At 48.2% G+C, this 26944-nt stretch overlaps 1 protein-coding gene across 1 annotated transcript in view; it reads right to left on the reverse strand.

Annotated features, from left to right (window-relative positions):
• Positions 1-26944, reverse strand: part of PTGFRN (prostaglandin F2 receptor inhibitor) — an 83759-nt gene that overhangs the window by 4493 nt on the left and 52322 nt on the right. Inside the window, exons 5-7 of the mRNA XM_078451528.2 lie at positions 16753-17178; positions 11876-12295; positions 3579-3686 (exon numbers count right to left, since the gene is read on the reverse strand). Of these exons, the coding sequence (XP_078307654.2) occupies positions 3579-3686; positions 11876-12295; positions 16753-17178 (954 nt within the window). The remainder of the gene's footprint in view (positions 1-3578; positions 3687-11875; positions 12296-16752; positions 17179-26944) is intronic.

A 26944-nucleotide genomic window follows, 5' to 3' on the forward strand; every position in this document is an offset into this window, starting at 1 on the left:
AAAAAACCGTCAAACTGAGAAAATTGAACACAACTTAACAGTCCCAGAGAGGAATACTACTGAACCTTAAAGTACTCTGCAAAACGAGGGCTCTAACAGCGTCAAATAAATGAAGATGGGCATCTGACAAAGAAGACTGGTACAAGAGGCAATGCTCACAGGGTGTGAAGTCAGAGCACATGCCATGAGCCCCTGACCTCTTCCTCTGGCCGTTCCCAGTGGAGCAGCAGTGTCAGAACTGGGACACATCCAGCAGGCAAGAAAGGACCACGAGGCCACAAACACGGTTTTCTCTCTCTGTGTTTAAATGTTTATTCACCTCTCAGAGCCAGTGAGAGAGAGAGACAGAGCGTGAGCAGGGGAGGGGCAGAGAGAGAGGGAGACACAGAATCCGAAGCAGGCTCCAGGCTCCGAGCTGTCAGCACAGAGCCCGATGCGGGGCTCGAACCCACAAACCGTGAGATCACGACCTGAGCCGAAGCCGGACGCTCAACCAACTGAGCCACCCGGGCGCCCCCAACACCGTTTTCTCTCAAATTCACTTGACAAGGCTTTCTGCATACATGTGAAATTACCCCACGTCTGTTAAACAAAAAGTAACATTTATTCACTAGCGAAAATACACTGGTGACCTCCAATAGCGCTACGTCAAGGCAAACCGTATTCAGGTGCTTACGTATTAAAAGAAAAAAAACAAAAGCAAGACTTTGTACAAAATTATCCACATGGTTAAGTCCTTTCCAACTTGCTCTGGAAATGCTAAGCGCCAGAGCAAACCTCAGCTCCCTACCCACAGGATGACAGCTCTCCACGCCAACGCTCAAAATACCTGCTTTCCCTCCCCCTCGTCCGCTGTGGCACTTGAGCAGAAAATCGGATTGTTCTCAGTGTGTGGGTCATCTCTTGCCAAGAAGACCAACTCCCCGGGGGAAGGGGGGGCAGAGGAAGTGCTGTCAACATCCTCACGCCCTCACAGTGCCAGGGCAGAGGGGGCCCCCGGGATCATGGTCACGTGCTCAGTGCAGCTGTCGCCTGCAGACGCGGGGCGGTTACTGAAGGCAAAGTCACAACTGCTGTCCCCGTTATGTGGGCTCCGATTCGTGCCCCAGTCCCGCCGCGCCTCACAGAGCTGAGGCCGGCCTGGAGGGCCAGGCTCCCGGGCTGGACCAGTATTGGCGGGCCACGTGGCCTGGAGGAGTGACTTAATTCCCCGAGGCTCAGTTTCCTCAGCTGTAAAATGAGTATTAGGGCTTCACCGTGGTTAAGTTAGCTATCTCTGCAAGATGCTTAGAACAGCATCTCGCACATAGGAAGCGCTCGCTAGCCCTACCTCCACAGTACGACACGCACCGTCCACAAACAGGTGCTAACAGGGAGGGGGTTAGCGCCTGTAGCAGAGGCTCGCGGTGCCTGCCCCGACCAGCTGCTGACGGTGCTGACTGCTAACACTCTCACACCCGTGCCCTCTTGCCGAGGGTCAGCCTCAGCTGACGGAAGCCACCTCCTGAAGGTTAGGAAACACCCTTGCTCCCCAACCGTGTTCATCCCGTGAACAGTGGCTGACTGACGGCGGGGATCTAAAAGCCCAGTCCCTCACCTCAAGGAGGCCATACTCTGTGGTACAACCCACGCGCCAGAACTCCCCGTGGGGAGTTAAGACTCGTTCTGAAGTCACGTCTTTGCCTGGCTTCCTTCCCTTGCCCGGCTGGACTCCCTCACTCCCTGGGCGCACAACTTCAATTAATCACTTGCACACCTGTCTCGGGGCTTTGCTTCTAGAGGACGTGACCTAAGACACTGCCTCTAAAGGGCCACACGATCTGCCCCGTCCCTCCCCTTCTGGGCACAAGAGCGCCTTGGTGCTTGGCCCACGTATGTGATATGTCCTTTCCAAAAGAGAATTCCTTCACGGCCCATCGGATGCGTGAGGAAAACCTGAATTATAGCGTGTGCTTAATTATTCAGAATCTTCCACCCATACTGTCCACGGGGGCAAAGTTCTGGAAAACTGTGATCTGCATGATAACAGCCACCTAGAGCTTCGGTAATTACCCTGGGGGAAAAGACTCTTATATTAAGGGCATGATTAATATACGGGGACCCATTCTTTTGCTGAGAACGAACATTTACATGATTTACTTTTGCACGTGTCACAAACGAGCTTCAAGGGTAAACATGGTACCAACCGCTGAAAAGGACGTACCTCCCCTCCTCCCGCCAGCCTCTTATACTTTCACTTTCATTTCTACTTCTGAATCCCACTCTGTCCCCGCCCCCCCCCCCGCCCCCCCCCCCCCATCCACATCTCAGCTTATTCGAGACCCAGGCACCCTACCCCGCACCTTGAGAACAGAGCTAACCAACTGGTGGCTTGGAGGGACTTCTTTTCTTTTTCACCAATTCTTCTTTCTCCCACCTCTAAACCTCAACCATGTCGAGGCTCCCTGCAAGAACCAATTCGGTGTCAACCAGCTAGTCCCAGGGTCCGTAACCTGTAGCCCGCAGGCCAGACCCAGCTCACCACCTATTTTTGTCAATAAAGCTTCGGTGGAACACAGCCAAGCGCATTTGCTTACATACTGTCCGCGGCTGCTCTCGCTGCGGAGGTGACTGCTGCAGAGGTGACTGTTGCAGGCCTCCCACGAGGCCAAAAATACTTCTCACTGGAACCCTTTATGGAACATAACTGCTGACCCTGCGGTAGTGGCTACCCGAACTGCGGGCCGGAGGGCCTGCGGCCACCCAGGCCTCTGCTGCTCGATGCCAGAGGGATCGTGCCGTTCACTCTGGTTTCCCTGCAGGCCGTCCTCGCGTTGCTTACAACCTGCCCTGAATACAGAATGAAAACCTGCTTCCCGTGCCCACCCCAGGGCCACGCATCCAGTGGTCTCTGCGCAGAGCTCGATTCCTTTCAAACCCTGCGGGTCTAAGTGTCAGGCGAAGACACCGACTGGTCGCTGAAGGGGGCCAGGCAGAACAGGTGTAAGACTGATGGCCCATGGCTCCCAGGCGTCCTGTTGGCAGTGCTAATATTTTTTGCAAAGAAAAGGTTTACAAAGGTTTCCCAAGAATTTAAACAATAGCACTGCCTGGTCGCTCGCCCCATTTACTCTGCTCTGTATTTCATCACAGACTTAACACCACCTGATATTACATTATATGGTGATTTCTGTCTCCTTAATCAGGTGGCAAGCTCCGTGAGAAGAGACGTGTTCTAGTGCCTCCTCTATTCCCAGTACCTGTGCTCAATGCATCTCTGAATGAATAAATGAATGAAAGACCAGGGAAAGGGGCTGGACTCTGCTGGTAGGTTTCAAAGCAGCTTGTATTGGCCCCGGAAGTGGCCCACTGATTGCCTTGAGAGCTCATGTTCCAGTGTCTGGAATCATCTAACGCACAGATGCCTCCATCGACAAGTATTTATTAAACACCTACTGAGTACCAAGTCCTGAGCTAGGCAATTTGGGATCAGCCGAGAGTCTAATCCCTGGCCTCCAGGTCTACGCAACACAGTGGGAAGACACGAGACACATTCAGGGAAAGCAAGATGGAGCAGGAGGCAAGACAGAGAGAAATACCTGGATCCAGTGCTCCTCCTTCAACAGCGATGATACAAAACAGCTTGATCAGATCTCCCCGGATAACCGACGGTGTGTCTGAATGCACGGAGGCATTAAATATAGGACCTGGAAAACAGTGATGGCACCTCATTATTCCCGTTCACACTCGTGTTTAAATTCCATTCCTGGCGCTCTAATGGCCATCTAAACGTGGCCCGCCTTCCTTGGACCTGGGCTAGGTGGCGGTCTAAGGTGGCTTTGCTTCTCTTCAGAGAGACACGTGCATCACGCACAGTCAAATGAGCGTCCTCTTCATTACAGCCACCACAGAACTCTTCCTACAGAATTACTTTTGCTTCTGGCTTTTCCCGTACCTCTTCTCTGATGACAACCGTGGTCCCATTCGAAGGCCACCCCCACCTGCCAGCCTGATACAGCCTGGGTTGCTTCTGCTTCTGTGCGGGTCACCTCCAGGCCAAGGTGGCAGGAGAGCAGAGGGAACAGGACTGGACTGGGGACACTTCTGCCCCCCAACAGGGAGAGCGGCCTCGCTGTGCTGGGGACAGGGGCTCTGCCGTTAGGAGGCTGAGATCCAGTGAGCAGACCAACTTGCCAACAATGACGACACTGTAGGGGGCACTGGCGGGCACCACAGGCTCAATCTGTCAGGGGAAATCGAGGCAGCATGGGTATTGCTTCAAAACACTACCCACACAGGATCGGTCTTGCACACCTTCCTGAGAACACCTCTCCTTGACTTTCAGTTTGCTTTAAAAAAAGAACTTTTTCCTTCTTCCAGAGGCCAGAAGATGGTGCCACCCAAAGTGTGCTAACTATATAGGGCACAGGTACTCCAAGCTTTCGAGTTGTGAGCACAAAAATGAGCAACGAAATTGGAAGTATAAAGAGTGAACACATAAAGAGGATTTAGTGCTAGAATTTCATAATATTTGCCACAGAGTCAGTTAGATGCATCTGACTGTAGATATAATTGCTATTATGCTATTTGATTACTAGACGTAAGTAAGTGACTTATTAAATTAAAAACAAAAAAGTATGCCAGGGCGCCTGAGTGGCTCATTTGGTTGGGCGGCTGACTCTTGGTTTCGGCTCGGGTCATAATCTCACGGTTTGTGAGTTCGAACCCCATGTCGGACTCTGCACTGATAGTGCGGAGCCTGCTTGGGATTCTCTCCCTCCCCCTCTCCCTAAGAATAAAATATGGGGCACCTGGGTAGCTCAGTTGGTTGAGCTTCTGACTTTGGCTCAGGTCATGGTCTCACGGTTTGTGAGTTCGAGCCTCACATTGGGCTCACTGCTGTCAGTACAGAGCCGGCTTCAGATCCTCTGTTCCCCTCTCTCTCTGCCCCTCCCTTGCTCATTCTCATTCTCTTTGTCTCTCTCTGTCTCTCTCAAAATAAAAATTAAAAAAATAAAATAAACTTCAAAAAAAAAAGTATCCTTTTGCATGGCTGCAATCTGGCTCCTATCCTCTTCACTCCCTTTACTCCTCAGTTTTATGTGATGGCATTACATAGCTTTCAGCCAACCTGATCCGAAGAGCTCAGTATTTACCTTATTCTAATTTCTAAAATCTCAGAACAGGCAAACCTGAAGAAGGTTCCAGAATACCTATGGGACTTCTCTTGGGTTTCCTGGGAAGCAAAAAGAGATGGCCCTGGACACAGATTCTGAAACTCATTCAAAGCTAAAAATATTGTGATTACTATCTTTTAAATCAGATCATCAAAGAGGAGGAAGTACTTTTTTTTTTTTAACACCTACAAGAAATGACCAAGAAAGAGTGTGAAGGTCATGCGAACCAATGAGGCAGAGTCGAAAAGGCTGTATTTTCACTTCACCGTGAGTGGGAAGATGAACTGCTCGGATTGCTTTCCTCACACCAAGGACCAGAGTGGTCTGTTCTGCTGGGAGAAAGGCAAAGGGTGGGTGGAGGAGACGGCAGCTCAGGGGGGTGGGGCAGCCCTGAGCAGGTTGTGGGGAGAGTTCAGATGAACCACAGGCAGTAGGAGGGCATCAACTCTGGGAGCAGGGCAGGGGGATCATGACAGAATGGCGGTCCCGGGCATGGGGAAAGGGACGAAAGCAGAGAGAAGAGGGAAGCCTGACCTACGTGTGGACGGCCTGCCCTTCAATTAACTGCCCTCCCAGCCACGGTTCCCACAGGTCCTGACCAGCCTGGATTTGATCTACCTCGATGGCTCCCTGGGAGTGCATGTTAGTAGAAGCCAAGGTGACCCGTGAGGACCACACGTTTTCTTTTCTCTGACTAGAAACAGAGCTCCACCAAGGGGCTTTCTGGAAGTGTCCAGCCCCCTTCTTACAGACCACAAAATGAAAATAAAACAGGAAGATCCTCATCATGGATTTAGGTTTCTAAATTTGAACCCGCAAAGGAAGACTTACCAATTTGGACAAATTTCACTTTCGTTTCTTTGTATGTCCAAAGAAAACCCAAAATGCCTTGTAGGTCACAAGTTATGGTTGTCATTTCCCCTAGCGGCTACGGCTGTGGGAACAACGGAGCACTTGTGCTACGGCTCACGATGCAGACAAGGGTCTGGGAAAAGGCCTTCATTGTGATATATAAACGGGGGTGCACTTCCTTCTAATGAAATCAACAACTTGCTGTTAATATGGGTCTTTATGCCAGCCTTGGAAATATTTTTATTATGGTCAATTTCTGTGGTAATGCTGTTTTTGCGAGGGAATTTGGTTAACTTCACAGATGACAGACGTCGGCACAGAGAACGTAAGTGAACAATCAGAGTCACTAGATGTCCCCCGATTCCTAGTCTGCAGAGAGTAAGCACATGGACCACTTAGTTTTTAAATACAAACACCGACAGGACCATGTTCCAACTCCAGCCCCTAAAAAAAGGTTATCAACAGCAGTATTTTTGTGAAAGCCCAAACTGTAGGCCACCCGCATGTCCATCAATAGGGTAATGGCTAACTAAATTTTCTAGGAGGTGTAGTCATTAAAGTTGTTATTTACCTAGAATTTGTTTTAACATGAAAAATACGTATCTTATAAGGTTAAGGCGGGAAAGCAGATCATGAAAATGTATATATGGCCTGAAGTCACAGTCATGAAGAAAACACGTAAGAGAGGATTTCTAGGAAGACAGACAACACCAATTAACAAGGTCTGGTAGGTTATGGGTAATTCTTTTCCTTTTCTACTGTATCATATTTAAAATTTTTTTCTCTTTTAAGGAGAAGAGCTTTCGTATTATCCTTTTTGAAAGGCCAAAACCTTGAACACCATAACATTTAATCCATATTTCCCCCTGACACTTTGGGTCAGTGAAATTCATGACTCAGCAGGGCCCCTTGGGAAACACCGTCCTCGTACCAAGAGGCAAGTACCCCCAAACCAGAGGATAGAAAGGTGGACACCAGGAAGGACCTCTTTGTCATATGGCTCTTATGGTGTGCTGCTGATTTTTAGGAAGCAAACACTCTTCAATATCAAGTCAGTGCTTGCTGGGAGTCAATCGATGTGAGGGCACTGTGCTGGAAGGATCTGATGGCAACTTCTCCTAATTCAACTGTGAACTGGCCATGACAACTGCATGGATTAAATACAATAAAAACTTTAGCCAGTCTAAGACCGAAGCCAGTCTTCAACCTTTTATCATTTTATCTGTTGTGCAGAGATTTTTAAAGAATTGAGAAATAGATTCAATACCCATTCCTCACCCAGGAATAAAAAGATCTTATGTCTCCCTTCTTTCCCATAACAAATCGAGAGGAAGAGCAAAAAACAAATGTAAAACAAGATGGAATAAACTCCTATAGAGAGTAAAACAGATACGTGAATGAAAGACAAAGACCACATAATCCTCTGAATATCAATAGATACAGAATAAGTATTTGACAACATTCACCATCTCTCATGGTAAAAACAAACAAACAAACAAACAAACAAACAAAAACAAACAAAAAAACCACTCACCAAACCAGTAATGAAGGGAAACTTCCCCAACTCAATAAAGGGCATCTATGAAAAACCCACAGTTACAATGATTCTTAATGGTAAAAAACTGCAAACTTTCCCCGTAAGATCATGAACCAGACAAGGATATCCTCTCGTGCCACTACCATTCAACATTGTACTAGAGATGCTAGCCAGGGCAATTAGGCAAGAAGAAGAATTAGAAGGCATTCAGTTTGGAAAGGAAAAATTAAAATTGTCTTTATTCACAGATGCCATTTCATTGTATTTAAAACAGTCCAAGGAATCAACCAAAAAAAAAAAACAATTAAAACTAATAATAAGCCCAACAAGGTTACAGAGTCTGACATCAATATAAAAGGTTGCAGAACCTGACATCGATATACAAAAATCAGTTGTATTTCTTTCTATACACTTGCAACGAATAAACAGAAAAGGAAATTAAGAGAGCCATCCCAGGGGTGCCTGGGTGGCTCAGTCGGTAGAGCGTCCAACTCTTGATTTTGGCTCAGGTCATGATCTGCTGGTTCGTGGGCTCCTGCTCCATGTCGGACTCTGTGCTGACAGCATGGAACCTGCTTGGGATTCTCTTTCTCCCTTTCTCCCTTTCTCCCTCTCTCCCTCTCTCCTTCCCTCCCTCTAAATAAATAAATAAATAAATAAATAAATAAATAAATAGCAATTCCATTTACAATAGCATCAAAAAATAAAATACTTAGGATAAATTTAATGAAAAGTTCAAGATTTGTATGCTGACAACTATAAAACATCACTGACAGAAATTAAAGAAGGCCCAAATAAATAAAAAGGTGTACCATGTTCATGGATTGGAAGGCAGTACTGTTATATGGCAATACTCTCTAAACTGATCTACAGATTCAACAGAAGTCCTATCAAAGTCCCAGCTGTCATTTTTGCAGACATTAATGGGTGATCCTAAAATTCATACAGATATGCAAGGGACCTAGAAAAGCCAAAACAATCTTGAAAAAGAACAAAGTTGGGAAGGCTCATATTTTTTTATTTCAAAACTTACCTCACAGCTCAGTAATCAAACAATGTGGTACTGGTATAGGAACAGACATACAAAGCAATGTTATAGAACTGAGAGTCTAAAAAAACCCTTACACTTATGGGTAAATGATTCTTGACAAGTGTGCCAAGACAAGTCAAGGGGGAAAGAAGAGGCTATTCAACAGATGGTGCAAGAACAGCTGGTTCTTCACATGTAACAAGGCAAAACTGAATCCCTTCCCCTGCCACACACAAAAATTAACTAAAATGGATCATAGCCCTAAATGTTAAGAGTTGAAACGTAAAACTGTTAGAAGAAAACAGAACCATAAATCTTCACAACCTTGGATCAGGAAATTGTTACTTGGACAAGACACCAAAAACATAAACAAAAAAAGAAAAAACTAAATTGGACTTCATCAAAATTAAAAGGTTGCATGCTTCAAGGGATACCATCAACAAAGTGAAAAGACTACCCACAGACGGGGAGAAGGTATTTTTAAACAATGTATCTGTGAAGGGGCTTGCATCCAGACCGTATGAAAAACTCAACTAATCAATGATAAAAAGATAAATAACTCAATTTAAAAATGAGTAAACAATCTGAACAGACATTTCTCCAGAGAAGATACACATATGACCAATAGCTACACGAAAGGATGCCTAACATCAACAGTCATTGGGGAAATGCAAATTAAAGCCACAATAAAATACTACTTCACACACCCACCAGGTTGGCTCTTCTAGAAAAGATGGAGAATACCAGGGTTGGTGAGGATGTGCAACACTTAGAACCGTCACACGTTGCCAGTGGGAATATAAAACTGAGCGGCTGCTTTGGAAAACAAACATGGCAGTTCCTCAGAGTTAAAGAGAGCTACCGTATGACCCAGCATCACTCCTCGGTGAGAAATGAACCCTCATGTCCATCCAAAATCTTGTACGCTAATGTTTATGCCAGCATGATTCACAGTAGCCAAAGAGTGGAAACAACTTAATGTCCATCAACAGACGAATGGATAAATGAAATGTGGGACGTCCACACAATGGAATGCTATTCAGCCACGAAAAGGAATGAAGCAATGGCACACACCGTAACATGGACACTTGAAAACATTATGTAAAATGAAAGAAGCCAGGCACAAATGTCCACATATGTGATTCAATTTATGTGAAATGTCCAGAGGAGGCAACTCTACAGAGACAGAAAGATTAGTGGCTGTGGGGGCTGGGGGTGGGGGTGGGTAGTACTAATGAGTCGAGTTTCTTTCTGGAGTGATGAAAAATTCCGGAAGAGATTGTGGACAGTTGCGCAACTCTGTGAATATACTAAAAACTACTCAATTGTACAGTTCACATGGGTGACTTTTCCAATGTGTTAACTGTAATTCAATAAAGCTATTATTAAAAAACAAACAAGCAAATACACAATAAAAGAAACTTGCACTTTCTCTGCTCTTTCCAAATTTCAGGGTTTAAATCAATATTTCCTCTTCAGTAACCTAAAGGTTAACGGATTAGAAGATGCCAGAAGACAATTTTTTTAAGTTTTTTTAAAATTTATTTTGAGAGAGTGACAGAGAGAAAGAATGAATCCCAAGTAGGCTCCATACTGTCATCTATCAACAGAGGCTGATGTCAACACAGGACTCAAACTCAGGAACCATGAGATCATGACCTGAGCCAAAATCAAGAGTCAGATGCTTAACCAACTGAGCCACCCAGGTGCTCCAAGATAATTTCATTATAGTATTAAAGTTTATGTTAATACAAAATAATACTAAAAAAAACTTTAACAGAAAAAAATAAACTTTAAGGTCTAGTTTACCTTTAATATAAAAAGTAATCATTTAATTCAACAAATATCTCGTATTCACTATGCTGATTCAATTAACACTTGAATTTTTACAGGTGAGCATAAATGTACACGTTCAGAAATTTCTCCCTGCGATCCATGGGAGATTGACTGAAAACATTCAACATTAAACTCACAAATGATGATCGTTCACCTTGATATCCTAAACAAAACTGGGGATCAAAAACTTTTAACTGACCTACCTACCAAAATGCACACACATACCCAGAGATTTCAGCAGAGCTTCATGAATTACACAGATGAAAAAGAAACATTTCTCTATGTATCCATGCCATTAAAAAAAAAAAAAAGTGGACCTTTCTGCCTTACAGGCATAAAAACATTCTACTTAACCAAAGATAAAATCAAGTCGGAAATAGACACAAAAATGCCCTTGTTTTAACTGATCTTCCCATACCTGAACACCACCAATAATTATTCCTAACGAACTGGTGACAGGTACATTCATTCATCCATACCACCACAACTCTGGTAACTCGATTAACTGACGGGAAATCTTTCTCCAGTCCCAAAGCAAGGGGAGGCATAAGGTCAGAAGCTCATCCCCTACGGGGAAATACTGCTCTGTAAGTTGGACCAAAACTAGTGCCCATCACCTTCAGTCCTGGGGACCCCTAAAGACCCACTAAAGAGTGAAAGCTATGGGGCTGGATGCCATGGGGGTCTTGGCTCTGAACCTTGCACTTCTGGCAAGCCATTTACAACCCCTCTGGGGGTTCAGCTCCCTCTTCTCTTTGTACTCCACCGTGTTCTCTAAAGGATCTAAAATAGCTGAGTTTGGGTTCATCTATTTAAAAAAAAAAAAAGGTAGTTTTTACACACAAAAACTGATACACGAATGTTCACAAGGATTATTCGCAATGGTCCAGGAAGTAGAAAACACCCGAATGGCCACAAGCTGATAAACAGACAAACAAAACGTAGTGTCTCTGCACACTGGAGTATTATTCAGCCATAAAAATGGATGAATTACCGATACATGCTACAACATGGATATCCTTGAGGACACTGTTTAACAATTAAGAATACAGGCAAACAAAAAACAGAAAACCCTATGTTAAGGTGGAAAAAAAAAAAAAAAGACATGAAGACCATATATTATATTCCATTAATGTAAAGTGTCCAGAACGGGTACGTTTATAGAGACAGAAAGAAGGGGAGTGCTTGCTGGGAGACTAGGGATTGAAGGATGTCGGCGGAGGGGTACAGGATTTCTGTAGGCGTATGAGGAAAATGTTCTCCAATCGACTGTGGTGATGGCTGCACAGCTGTGACTGTCCTCAAAGCCACTGAATTATGCCCTCTGAATGGGTAAACTGTATGGCACGTGAATCACACCTCAATAAAGAAAGCCATTTAAAAAAAAAAAAAAGTAAGCCACTGGATCAAGATCCTAGGGTCTCTCTAGGTTCAGTGTGTGGTTCAACAGGGCTCCCTACTCACCAGCAGTCTGGAAGTCGATCTCAATAGGATTGGACAGACTGGTTGCTGCTTCTCGCCACAGGCTGCCCCGGACAGGAGACCAGGCTGTCACCACGCAGCGGTACAGCCCCGCATCCGACACCTGAGTCTGGTACATTCGATAGCGAAACTCATCTTCCTGCACCTTCTCTAGCACAACGCCATCCACCCGCGATGCGTCTGTCCAGTTCTCCAGCTTCACCACGGAATCCTGGTCCAGGGAGATGATGTACTTGGTTTCATTGGGGCTGGAGAGGTCCCCAACAGGCTTCTCAGCGGTGATGAGAACAGAGTAGCGCGGCGACTTAATATTCTTGGAAGACACTTTGCACGTCATCTCAAATGTATTTCCTGCAGCAAAGAAAGGCTTTGGCTGCCTTGCCTTCACCACAAGCACGGAATCTGGAACGAAGTACCAGAAAGAGGTGATTTCCAACAGGCCTGGTTAAAATGGACATACGTCTGAGAGCACAATGACGGGGGAATTGGAATTTAGGTGCAGACTGCCACACGACAGCACTTAAGAAAATCCGGAAACCCGGAAAGAAAACCACACGGATCTGGAAGCAGACTACAGGCCACCATGCTGGATGAAGCAGAAGAGTCTGGAACGATCTGGTGGGCGTGAGGGAATATGGGAGACTTGCGGTGCCCTCAAGGATAGGAGGCAGAGCTCACGCTTAGAGGACGGGAGGAGACGTGGTTGAACCCAACACCCAAGGGGGACTCTAGGCCACGCCAGTTGCCTGCCCTCCCCTGAGGTTCTGCTGGGTGAGGGAGAGTCCGCTGGGAGGAGCAGAGCAAGGGAGAAATGGGTTCTTTCCGTTTCATCATATGATGCTCTCGGTCAGAATGGGGTTATTACTCAAGTGACTAGAACACGCACCTGTAGCTCTAGTCCTTCCCACAGAGACACTGTTTTAACATTTTGGGCGAGTATCCATGGCTACACTAACTTTACATTTAAGCACGGTACTCCCTGCTTCTCTGTGAAAACAGAAATCCCTAAGCATATACACATTAGGAGTCATCTATATTATGACAGCTCAATGTCAGGCACGCGGAAGGTACTTCAATATTGGTTGAATGGATGAATAAATGAATTAAACATATTCTTTTTATCCTTTAATAAGATTATTAATTCTATAATCTGCCTAGCTAAAAACTGAAATTTTTATATTGGGTTTTTGCGGGAGCACCAAACCCATTAGGCAGAACACATATGTTATACAGTGTCTGTCCAGTGTCACCGGTTCCTGAGGTCCCACGGAGCCACCCACATTCTTTCTTGGTTCTCCCGTGAGTTTGGTAATCCACTGATTAATTACCCAAGTACTTAGAGCCTCCCATATTCCAGGCACTGGCGATAAACAAAGAATGCCTTATATGCTAGCAGAGGAAGAGGAACAAAATAAATAAGTAAAATATACAGTATGGTTAGCGGGGGATCATGTGTGAGAAAATGAAGACGAGCCAGCAAACGAGGTGGAGAAGGAAGAGCTGTGAGGTAGGAGGGAAGCCTAGGGAGGATACTATCCCACAGCCAAGGGAAGACCAGAGAGGACGGCGTCCCACGGCCAAGGAAAAACCAAAGTACTTCTGGGAGGAGGGAATGATCACCGGCACTAAATCCTAAGTCAACAACCAGCCAACAACTGGATTGTGCAGTATGTCAATCACTAGCGACCTTAACATGAGGACCGGGGACAAAAGCCTGATCAGGGCAGGTGCCAGAAGGAACAGGAAAAAAGGAACTGGAGACACCCAGTACAGACAAATCAAATGCTTTGGCTATAAAACGAAAGAAAGAGCAGTGAGTGGGGGCCAAGGGGCTTGGGGAACGGAAAGAAGGAGGGTGAAGTGAGATCAAAATTACTCTATAGGGGCACCTGGGTGACACGGTTAAGCATTTAACTCTTGATTTCGGCTCAGGTCATGATCTCACAGTTCGTGGGTTCAAGCCCCAGAGTCAGGCTCCACACTAAGCATGGAGCCTGCTTGGGATTCTCTCTCTCTCTCTCTCTCTCTCTCTCTCTCTCTCTGTCTCTCTCTGCCCCTCCCCTGCACATGCACATGCATGCATGCTCTCTATCTCTCAAAATAAATACATAAACTTAAAAAAAATTCCTTTAAAGGGACCTCTGGGTGGCTCAGTTGGTTGAGCATCCCACTTCAGCTCAGGTCACGATCTCATGGTTCGTGAGTTCAAGCCCCACGTGGAGCTTTGTGCTGACAGCGTGGAGCCTGCTTCGGAACTTGTCTCCCTCTCTCTCTGCTCCTCCCCCTCCCCCCCACCGCCACTCTCAAAAATAAATATTAAAAAAGTTACTTCATAAAATACAAAAGTAAAAGACAAGAGGTCTAACAGTACGTTTATAGGTCAACAGGAAAGGTCTGGAAATTGTAGTAATGTTGACAACAGAAGAGGGGGGAGCCACATGCCTGACTGGTGGGAGAAGCTGCCCTTTGCAAGGACCTGGGCTGGGGGCGAGCGTGGGGAAATTCTCCTCTGATGGTTTCTGCTTCTTTAGGGAAAGAGAAAGCAGGGCAAACAGCTGAGGGTAAGGCTGGGAGAGGAGGATTTCAGAGAAGGTGGTATGCAATAATCACTGTGGAGAGGAGGGAAGTGAACAGATTAGGGAAATGCAGAATGATTGCCAGGCAGCGTTAAGAGCTCCGCTGCCATAAACGATCCGAGATTTAAAGAGAAGCCAGCCCACACGTTTAAATGTTTCTGTCCAATGACAGATGCAGGTAGGGGGGAGAGCAGGCGGCTTTGAACTGGCCCGTGGTTAGGTCAGAGCACCATGCAAAACCAGAGCAGGGCAAAAGGGAGCTCAGCGTGCAAGGGGGCGGTGACGGCTGGCTGGGAATCTAAGCGAGGTGACTGCACATCTACCCTCTCCCTTCCACCCCCGGACATACCTCAGAATGAAAGCAGGGGCTATTAAAAAAAGGGCAGGGGCACCTGGGTGGCTCAGTCGGTGAAGCGTCCGACCTCGGCTCAGGTCATGATCTCACAGTCTGTGAGTTCGAGCCCCGCGTCAGGCTCTGTGCTGACAGCTCGGAGCCTGGAGCCTGCTTCGGATTCTGTGTCTCCCTCTCTGTCTGCCCCTCCCCCTGCTTATGCTCTCTCTCTGCCTCAAAAATTAAAAAAAAAAAAAATGACACAGGGCAACAGGTGTAGACTGGACTGCCCTTGACAAGTGGTGCTATGACAGGAGAGAGAAATGAAGGCCAGTACATACAAGGTCATGGACTGCCAGTCCGGTAGGATTAAAGGGCTGATGCGGGAGTACCGGAGGGGGTGGTGGGAAGAAACGTAAGGTGTGTTTATTGAACAGAATGCCTGGAATGGAGGGCGCGGAAGGTTTTTGGTGATCACAACTCAGACGGTCTAGTGTAGGGTGTGAACGTGGGAGGAAATGACCAAGCCACACAGAGGACACGATGACTCGGGAGGAGGGCAGGGGACTGAGACAGAAAGGTTTATCTTCACCAGGCTTTTCCACCCTGGCCACATAGGAGAAGTGGCGTGGAAGCATTTAAAAATTCCAAAGCCCAGACTGCATATACCCTCAGGCCAATTAAGACAGGACCCCTTGGGGGACTTAAGTATCAGGGTGTTTTTTTTTTTTTAACGTTTATTTATTTTTGACAAAGAGAGAGAAAGAGACAGAGACAGAGCATGAGTGGGGGAGGGGCAGAGAGAGGGAGACAGAATCCGAAGCAGGTTCCAGGCTCCGAGCTGTCAGCACAGACAGCGGGGCTCGAACTCACGGACCGCGAGATCATGACCTGAGCCGAAGTCGGACGCTTCACCGATTGAGCCACCCAGGCGTCCCAGGCATCAGGGTTTTTTGGAAGCTCCGCGGGTGTTTGCAATGTGCAGCCGAAGTGTGGGCCAGCGCTGTACGCAGAGAGAAGCTAGCAAGTCAGTAAGAGGACTGGAGGGTGTGGCCATGAAACAAAAGTGCCTCCCTTCCCAGAAGGAATGAGGACCAGGAGTCCAATGAAGGGGTGGCATGAGCTGATGAATAGGCCCTGCTGTAGAAGGTGCGTGGGGAGGAAACCCCTCTACTCAGGAGACCCCAGGGGAAACAGCGGCCTCAGGGGACAGAGCGAGGCTGGTCATGTTTCAGGTGGGAAAGAGAAAGGAATGTTCCAAGCTGAGCTTCAGGCAACAGGAGATCCCACGGAGTCTGAGAGGGACCTGTTTGGGTTTGGGGGGGGGGGGGCGTGTGTAGTACGGAGGGGGTGGCAACCAGTCAACTGAGGTGTGTCAAAGGGCATGTGGTACGTAACACTGGGGCGCGAGGGGGACCTAGGAAGCCTGGGCTCCCTGCAGTGAAGGACTTGATGAGTCGGAAGTCCCAAGGCAGACAAAATTGCTTCCCCCAAGTTCTTGTCACCTCTCCCCAGAAACAATCTCTCTGAATGGATGACTGACGCCTCAGGGGCAGGTGCAGTGGCCCATGGCTGCCCTTTCATCTGTGGCACCGCAAACGTGCCTGCATCCAGCAGGAACTCGCAGACACGAACCCACCCCAAACACCCCAGACCACCTAGCAGAGCAAGTGTCAAGGGCGGAGCCCCTCCACACTGCGGGCACCTACGAGATGAGCGTCTACCACCCACCCAGCCCCAGCTCTCTCCCCGGGACTGAGCCTCCTCGAGCATCAGCCTCTTGAAGGGGTTCACGCTGTTGATAAATGCAGTAGTCGCTCGAGTTTGCATTCTCTGGGCTTCCTGGCGGCAAGGGAGCCTGCAGGTGGGCCGGGCACATAAAAACGCGCAGTGGGACGACCCGGGCCCAAACGAGAAAACGGACCGTCCCTGAACAAGACTAACGCGCCTACCTTCCGATGCCCAAAATATGTTGACGGGTTTGGAGAAGACGTCCTTGCTCTTGACCCAGCTGTCGTTACGCTGTTTGGTCCATGCAGACACAGCACAGTAATAACTGCCTCGGTCTTCCTCTGTGGTCCTTTGGATTCGGAAACTGAACGTGTCCGTACGCTCCTTAGAAAAAATGAAGTCTCCGTCCTGGGCCCGCTGCTTGCTCCGGTCTCCGTACTTCAGCGTCCAGTCCCCGTTCATGACTGCAAGCAGCTCGCTGGCCACCAGGTCATCGCTGCGCCGGTTCACCCTGTAGTACCAGGACACCGTGAAACGGACGCTGGCCTGCAAGCTCTTCATGTCCACTATGCGGCACTCCAGCTCCGTGAGGTCGTCGGAAAACTCGGGGACCTTAGAAGCATTCAGGTACACCTGATAGTCTGGTTCTGAATGAGGGGGAGAGGGAGAGAGGTGGGGGGAAGGGACAGGATAAATAAAACCAGACAGCAACATACTAAGAATTAGCAAAAAGAACGAGACAAGCGCTACTCCCGTCCTGACCGTCAAATGCCCATCCTACCGACCACAGAGAAGTCGGTCTTTGCCGACTCAGGAATCAAACTCTTTGCGCTGGAGAGGAAGGATCTAGAAAGAGTCAGTTCCTGCAAAACTTGCACAACGTTGCCACCCGGGAAACCTCCCAAGGCCAGAAGCCAAATAAATGCCTGTAATCAGAGTCCTGACCTTTCCATAGGCTCGGGGGCTGTGTCAGTTACCCCAGCAGGTCGGTCTTTCGTGAGGGAGCCGAGAGGCTCAGTGCTCACGCTCTACCGAGGTTTTGCCTGGTAAAGCCAGCCTGCCAGGCTGTGCTGACAGAGCTCCAAAGCCCCCGCTGGAGCAGCACGGGAAAACCCCATCCCAGAGTACATTCCCGCACTCGAGGCCGATCCCCACCCTGGCCTGGTTCCTGCCACCCTTGGCCAGGCTCCAAAGGCAAGGCCCTCAGGTCACCATTCGCCCCGAAGATTCTCATCCTCACTTTCCTGGTCCTCTGACTTTTTTCCTCTCAATGTGTTCAGTAGTCAGTAGAGCCTCCCCACACGACACTGTCTTCGCTGCCCCACGTGACTCTCCCGCATAGTTCCCGCACACGGGAGAGCAGAGCAGGCTCTCTTGGGACCACGCCACTTCCCTGCCAGGTGCACGTTCTGCCGGGGGTGGGAGGGAAGCCAGCACCCTCCTGGCGTCCCCTGACTGCCGTCACAGCCCTCTCACTTTTATTCTTCCCTCGTGTGAAAACCCTCCTTCCTCGGAGGTTCGCTGCACCCATCTCATCCATTTTTACCACTCCACGTTTCTGTTTCTGCTGTCCCCAAGGCCTTCCTCCACACTTGCCAAGGAACTGGCATTAGAACCTCTCTGTGGCCTTCCACCCCCTCCTCGGGTCATTTTCAACGATCTGAGGTTCTCCAGCCCCCGCACCGTGTCACACCACTGTGGTCACCTGCTGGCAGTGGCCGTCTCCTCCTGACTGCCCTGCAAACTTCCACTCATCCTTCACTGTAACCTCCTCTGTGTCCGCCTTCAGGGTCCCCAGAGTGTTGCACCCTTTCTCCCTGCTCCCATAAGCCGTGGAGGTACGCTTGTACAGCAGCGTCCCTGTTATTACCGTTGAAGATCTCATCCCCGAGTGCCAGATACACAGCCTTGTATGCAGCGGGCACTCAATCAATGTGTGCTGCCTGGCTTTTACAGAAAGTCACATTCTTCTCTTGTGGCATATGGTCCGCCAGGAGAAAACTAATTCTCCCTAAAGGGAACTTTCCATCTGCTACGGCGATCTTTATTCCCATCACCCCAAACAGTTTAGTTTTATTTAACGTTGCTTTTATTGATGACTCATTCAGATTATAAACTGCTGAGGTCAAGGAACTGTTCTGTGATTTACACCTCTAATAAAATGTGTAACATCATGACTTCTCCAAGAATGATTCAGTGGCCAGGAAATGGAAAGAACGCAAAATCCTAACGCCTTCAAATGGCATCTTCACAAGCATTTCATTGCAAGTGAGGGTAGGCCCTGTGGCATATATAGTTAAACCAAGGGGACCTGGCCCACCAACGGGAGCACGCCGTGCCGCGGGGTGGAGGTTACGGAAACAGCATGGGCTGCCAGAACGCCACGCTGCCTCCTCATCGGACAGGTGAATGTGCTAGAGTCGCACAGCTGGGGTGTGTCCTGCCTCCTGGGCACAGGGCCGGCACCCCACGCTGCCTCGGCAATGACACCGCCTGTGGAATAAATACCACCCAAATGCCTTTATACCGTCCCGTGCCTAAGACCTTCCCAGATTACCCTACATCCCAGGCTTCAGACCCTTTCCTCCTGGCAGACTTTGCCAGAGCTACCTGAGCGCAGACAGGACAACCAGGTTCCTCTCGCGCGGCAAGGACAGCAGTGGACTGGCCGGGCACATGGCAAGATCGCACTGCTCTGTCAGGACTGACCTGGAGAGCCACACCAAGAGTGCTCGTGACACGGCAGTAGAAGCCACTGCCATGCACGGATCCCACCCCCATTACGAGCAGAACACGAAGACCCTTCATGTAGTTCCATGTTAACCAGAACAACAAACTGAGGCAGTAAAGGGCAGTGGTGAAGAGCCAGGGATCCGGAGGCAGACCGTTCGAATCCTGGCTTGGCCATCTACTTGCTGTGCACTTGGGCAGACTACTTAACCTCTCTGGTGCCTCACCTATAAAAATAGAGATAGTAATAGTTACTGGCTCGCAATGCTGCTTGTGAGGACTAAGAGTTAAACTATACAGGCTGCACGCAGCTGGCTCTGTGGTACAACGTGTGACTCTTGATCTCAGGGTTGTAAGTTCGAGCCCCACGTTGGGTATAGAGATCACTTAAAAATAAGATGTTTTTTAAAAAAGGAGTTAAAATATACACAAAAGTGCTTACACTGGTGCCTGGCACGTGTGTGTATGCCTATGCACACACACATATACGTATATATACGGACACACGTGCATATTGGCGAACTCCATTCACCATTCCCAGCTCATATTTGAGGAAGCAGAGCTTTAAAGAGGTCAGTCACGTGCCCATACAGCTCCAAAGCGGGATCTGAACCCAGGGCCATATCCTTTCTAATGCCTTTCAAGGACAGCCTCGCTTCCCGGATAAACCACGTTCCGTCTTGGAAACTATTTTCTCACTCCCACTGACTGGCACAATGACCTGTAGCATCACGGGATGTTGTGCCTGGCAACGACACTGGTATGGCACCATCACCAGGAATCTCACCCACAGAGGCAGCTCCCCTCCATGTGCCGTCACCTAAGCCTGGATGACCAGCACCATCCAAATGGCCGAGAAGCAAGCTGTCGGATTTTTCTTCTGTTTCCTTAGCAGTCACCAGCTCTTAAAAATAAGCCCTTCAAGGGGCACCTGGGGGGCTCAGTCGGTTAAGCGTCTGACTTCGGCTCAGGTCATGATCTCACGGTTCGTGGGTTCAAGCCCCGCGTCGGGCTCTGTGCTGACAGCTCGGACCCTGGAGCCTGCTTTGGATTCTGTGTCTCCCTCTTTCTCTCTGCCCTTCCCATTCATGCTCTCTTTCTCTCAAAAATAAACAAACTTAAAAAAAATTTTTTTTTAATTTTTTTAAATTAATGTTTTTAATGTTTGTTTATTTTTGAGAGAGAGAGCATGAGTGGGGGAGAAGCAGAGAGAGAGGCAGACACAGAATCCAAAGCAGGCTCCAGGCTCCAAGCTGTCAGCACAGAGCCCGACGTGGGGGTTTGAACCCACGAACCGTGAGATCATGACCTGAGTTGAAGTCGGACGCCTAACTGACTGAGCACCCAGGCACCCCCCACCCCAAAAATATTTTTTTAAATAAGCCCTCAGTCCTTGCTGGTTTACTTTCTTTCCCTGAGCATATTCCTCCAGAGGCATGCTGAAAATAAAGCTATTAAAATTACCATGAAAGACGGATGGTAGAGAAGCAGTGACATCTGTTGTCAGACCACAAGGCACCCCCACAGCTCATTCCCTGGATACTGGAATCCAGCTGCTCCCCTGGGTTCCTCCTTAGGCTCAGACCCAAACACCAGCACAGAGCTGGCTTCTAGGCATCTCAGGTGGGTGTGTCTGTGGCATGGCCAGCGTACCACATTTGTACCATCACCTCGCTCCCCACCTGCCTCTGCCAATGCACACGCACACAAACACGCATGCAAATATATAATACACACACATGCATGCAGGCACACACATGCACAAGCACATTCATACATGCATGCACACACATACGCACTTTCATATATGCACACATGCTCACATATACAAGCACATTCATATGCTCACACAAAGCACACATTCATACATTACACACACACGTACACATTCGTACGCATACGTACACACACTCATACATGCAGGGACACACATACGCAAACACACATTCATACACATACACACTCGTACACACATGCACACATACATAAGCACACATTCACACACACTTGTACACATGCACGCACACGTATGTAAGCACACATTCATACACATACTCGTACACACACATGCACACATACGTAAGCACACATTCATACACACACGTACTCCTACACACACACGCACACACACATACATAAGCACACGTTCATACACATACACACTCATACACACACGCATGCACACACATAAGCACACGTTCATACACATGCACACTCATACACACACGCACGCACACACATACGCAAGCACACGTTCACAAACACATGCACACTCATACACACTCGCACATACGCGCACGCACACACAGCTGACTCCCGCTCCAGACTCGGCCAGCTCCTCCTCCTAACTTCCCAATTACTGTTCCTGCTGCCACACCCACCATTCGCTCTCCAGGTCACCTCTGCTCAAGGCGTGTGCCGTGTCCGACTCTCCACTCTGAGGGGCCCTAAGCCTCACACTGCTCCCATTCCAGGACCTGCACACAGTAGGTCTCTGTAAGTATCTGTGAACAAAAGTGGGAGGCTCATGAACACCGCCCTCATCCCGGCCCTCTCTGCCTCTGGCCGAGACTATTATAAGTAATCAACCCACCTCCAGGCGGACACAGGTATCAGGTCATCTGTACCGTAAACTTCCCATGGCTTTCCTTCTCACCTCCAGGGTGATGGGCACACTCCCCAGCCTGGCACACGAGGCTCTCGTGAGTGTGAGTCTACCCCATTTATCTGGCCTCACCGCCTGCTGCCTTCTTATATCTATTCTACATTCCCCTGGGGTGACACCTCTTCTCATTCCCTGACCTCCTCCCACGCTTCCAGGCTTTCTACCTCCCTTCCTGCCGCTCCCTCTGCCCCGGCACCTGCGACACCTGCTCGGTGGCTGTTGAAGAGACGACTGAACAGACTCCCCCGTTCCACTCCACACCCCACCCCCAAGTGAGTCAGTTTAAACCCGATGAATCCAAACACAGAGAAGGCAGAGCACGGCGGGGCTGCAGCATGTGAACGTCTAGTTCAGCAGGACAGGAGATTCTCGTTGACTGGCTGGTCTCCTTCTCTGTTAAGACTAAATCTTAGGCCCCCATACTGCAAAGACGAACAAAAACAAGTGGGTGCTCGGCTTGTGAACTTACAAGGCACAGGTTCCAGTGATTTAAAGGATGTTCAAAGGCCATGTGAACTACCCACCAGCCTTTCAGGCCGACTTTGGACTTGGACTCCTGGAGGAGGCATACACGGCCCCTCTATGTCAGAACAGCGGGAGTACAGGTGGGTTCTTCTTTCAGTTTTGTTTTGGCACACGGGTAGAAATTTTCCCTTTTTTGTTGTTTTGCGATTTTAAACCTTGTTTGTGGAGAACTGTGCCCGTTCTTCGAACTCCATCACACACATTTGTCTTCTGTATAGCCTTCTCTACTGACCAGAGAACGCCTACTTGGAATTCACCTGTCATACCTCTGCTTCTTGTTCAACAAACCTTCACAGAGACCCAACACCCGCCAGGCTCCCTGCTCTCCAAGCCTTTTATCTGAACACTGCCTTGAACTTTGATTATTATCATAGGTATGTCTTATGGACCTTCTGTACGTCGCTTCCCAGGGCCAGAGACCAGCTACCTAATTCCTCCTTCTGTGCCAGGCATGTAGTGCCTTGTACGTAAATGATATTAAACCATTTGCCGAATTGGAATATATTTAATATTTTGCATAAAAATGCTCGTTTGTGGCATAAGCATTTCACTACTGATTTATCCTGCTTGATCTCATCAAGAAATCAGCTAAGAATGCAATGGTGGTTATGTTTAAAAACCTGCTTATCAGTTAAGGATGCACACGAAAGTACTTAATGGCAAAATGACATGATGTCTGGGATATGCTTTAAATTCTACCAGAAAAAGTATGTGTGTCTGTCTGTCTGCAGGAGGGAAGAGAGACAAAATACAATTAGCAACCTACTGGCAATTACTGAAGCTGATGGTTCTTTCCGCTTCTGCGTGAGTTTTTTTTTACATTTATATTCCAAAAAGTTTTAAAAAATTAACAAACAACTCACCCACACTGTAAGCCCTTTCACAGAGTACAGAGACCAGACTAAGCATGACATCATCACTACTATTCTTAGAAACAAGGGTCTGCTCCCTAATCTGGCTCCACGAGGCTCTCTGCTCATATACACACCCCCACCCCCCCACCAAAGCTACAGTCTCTAATAGACTCCCCACCCCCTGCCCAAAGAAAGGCTTGGTTTTTTCAATATATGTCACTGAACTCCCTTGTTACAACTTTCAAACACAATGAGAAGCTGTCACAAGCCTTGGCTCATTTGATAAAGCAGGTAATTTGTGCCTACTGTGTGTAGGGCCTGCAGTGGACGTTTTCACACAGATCACCTCCTTTCCTCGAACAGGAATTACACAACAATGGTATTATTATACTTGTTTTACAATGACAATCATAGCGGCCGGCATTTATTGAGGACTTTCCATATACCACACACTGTGCCATATACATTTCCTCGCGTTCTTGCTTAATCTTAACAACCTTTGAATATAGGTACTATTTCCACGTACGTTTCCTAAATAGAAAAAAAAACAAAAAAAGCAAAACAAAACCCAGAGCCCAGAGGTGTGAAGTTGGAAGCCTCAGGTCTTGCACCGCACATGTGAGCAGGATCCTGGCCTGGCTCCCTGACCAGGACCGAAGTGCACAGCCTCCTTACATACCCGGTTGTGAACACTTTCTCAAGACCCACCAACATCCCAGAAGACGAGAGTGGTAATCACAGCCGAGGCACTAATCCCAAACTGTGTGCAACAGGGCCCAGCTCTAATACCCGCTCTGCAGCCTTGTTAACTTGGGACAGCTAATCAGATGGGCAGGCTGCACGCACGAGTTAGAGGGAACGGGAGAGGGCGTGCCCCCGTGTCTGCCGATGCCAGTTCTGTTGCCTCGCACTGGGAAGGTACTACGGGGGCAGCGAACCGGCTGGCTAATTGTCAGAGTGGCCACTCTCGCCATCTGCGTAACAATTACTGCGTATTCTCTGAGGTTTAAACAGTCTATAAAAACTCGTTGTTTGGGGGAGACCCCCTACCCCACCTTACAGGACCATGATTGGGAGGTTGTTTTCAGCGTCAGCCACTTCAGAGAAGAAAGTAGCAACGTTTGGACGACCTCACACAGTTTCCTCTCTCGCTTCATCCTCCTCACCGATCCCAGAGAAGGAAGAGTGAATTGCCGGGTTTGGGGGGAGCAGGGGCAGGAAAGGGGCTGGGCGTGGTCAGCTCGACCCCCTCTCCTCGGGAGCAGCTGCCTCTGGGACCCACATCCTTAGTCCCTCCATCCCCTGAGACACACTCCCACGTCTTACTTGGTTAAGGGCTTGGTGCGGAAGAGTACGTTATATATTGACCCTCCCTTCCAATAAATCCTCGTTATCGCCGCCAAGAGGATGTAGAGAGGACTCGAGCGCCGGTCACTGTGCTAAAAGCACTTCATAGACAGCGTTCCACGGAAACCTAGAAAACCGAAGCCTCACAACCTTAGCAACGCACCCAAGATAACATGCCTAGAGAGCGGTGGAGCACATCCCCGCTCTCCAGCACCGGCCCACATGCTACTCTGCCTCCAGAGATAACCCCGGACAGACAGCTGATAACAGTCGCCCATAAGTTCTGCAGATCTGAATCTTATCTCCTGTGGACGGCCCAGAACTCTGAAGTCTCTACCAAGTACTTAGCAGATTAGCAGCTCCCTTTAAAGGAAAATAATTACCTTCCTCTCTGGCACACGGCTGGAAGAGGGGACAGTCCTCTGGTGGGGAAGAATGCAAATCAGGTTCTTGGGACTGAAAAGCCTGGCTCAGCTCTGCCTCCTCCTGTTCTTGTAGCCGAAACCCACGGAACGCCTTCCAATTAACACCGCAGAGGTCTGGTACTTTGGGCAGACAGCTCAACCATAAACTGATTAGGATCCAACTCGTGCCAAAGACTCATTTCAGGCATCTGACTGCAGAGAGAGGTGGCCTGCTGTGTAGATCAACCAACCCTTCCTCCAGAGCCTCTCGTTTTAGCCATATACCAAATTGGGTCAACACAAAGCAACGTTTGTCCTCCATAGTAACAGCTTCTTACAGAAACTCCTTCACACACTTAAGATTTACGCCCTCAGCTTTTATAGAGTGGATATGAGAAACATCCATTTAAACAATCACTCAGAGCCTTTCATAAAGGAACAGTTGAAAGCACTGTCCATTATGTTCTCCGATGCCCTTACATAAAAAAAAGCACATGATAAATTCAGTGCCAACAGAAAGTTTGGCTCTCTCTGTTTTCCTTCATCAGAGGTGAACTGTACAATCACATTTCTTCTTGCCCCGACTCTTCAAAACTTCAGAAGCAAATTCAGCACTCAAGTGGAGCTAACTAATGGATCCCAACCACCTTGCGATATCTATTCTTTGATTTGTTTCTCACCCCTTTTGATCTTGCTTTTATTTTTATATCTCCTGCTTTAAATCGGGCTTCATTTTGCAAGCCAACTTAAATCTTTTTTCTCTCCTTCAAAAGTAGGACACAAATCCTAAGTAAAAGAGGCTTTTTCTTACCCTCTACAAAACCATCACAGCCCTCCCGGCTGCTTCAAGTGCTCTTGGACTCACCAGACCCATGCATCTCTGTCTGGTTAACACAATGGCATGTACGAGACGAGAAGACCCCAATCAGCTTCGACTCCCTCCTCTGCTCAGTGCACTAACCCCAAGCCATCAGGACAAGAACGGCCCAGCTTTTAAAACTTTATGCTTTACAGTTTCAGGGGTAAAGCGGATTCCAAAAGCTCAGAATGTTTCTACATAAGATAATAATACTTGGGGGGGGCCTGGGTGGCTCAGCCAGTCAGGCGTCTGACTTTGGCTCAGGTCGTGATCTTGTGGTTCGTGAGTTCGAACCCCACGTCAGGCTCTGCCCTGATAGCTTGCAGCCTGGAGCCTGCTTCGGATTTTGTATCTCCCTCTCTCTCTGCCTCTCCCCTGCTCACACTCTTTCTCTCTCAAAAATAAACATAAAAAAAAAAAAGATGACAATACTTGGAACAGACTTGACTCTGCGACATAATTCTCTATAAGCCATTCTAAACGTTTCTTTTGAAATAAAAGGAACAAGCACTCACCATTTGGTAGATTCTATTTTCCACACATGTCTGCAGTTATGTTTCCAAGCCTACATGCCCTTTTGGAATATGACCTTGCTACTCTCTCATTAAGAAACGGGGTCCCAGGGCGCCAGGGTGGCTCAGTCGGTTGAGCATCCGACTTCAGCTCAGGTCATGATCTCGCGGTTCATGAGTTCGAGCCCCGCGTCGGGCTCTGTGCTGACAGCTCGGAGCCTGGAGCCTGCTTCGGATTCTGTATCTCCCCCTCTCTCTGCCCCTCCCCTGCTCACACTGTCTCTGTCTCTCAAAAATGAATAAAAATGTTAAAAAAAAAAAAAAAAAAAGAAATGGGGTCTCAGGGTGCCTGGGTGGCTCAGTCAGTCAAGCATCTGACTTTGGCTCAGGTCATGATCTCAGTTCGTAGGTTCGAGCCCTGCACTGGGCTCTGTGCTGACGGCTCAGAGCCTGGAGCCTGCTTCAGATTCTGTGTCTTCCTCTCTCTCTGCCCCTCCCCTGCTCATGTGAGCTCTGT

Source organism: Panthera onca, chromosome C1 (assembly GCF_046562875.1).
Source record: "Panthera onca isolate mPanOnc1 chromosome C1, mPanOnc1 haplotype 2, whole genome shotgun sequence".
Taxonomy (NCBI): Eukaryota; Metazoa; Chordata; class Mammalia; order Carnivora; family Felidae; genus Panthera; species Panthera onca.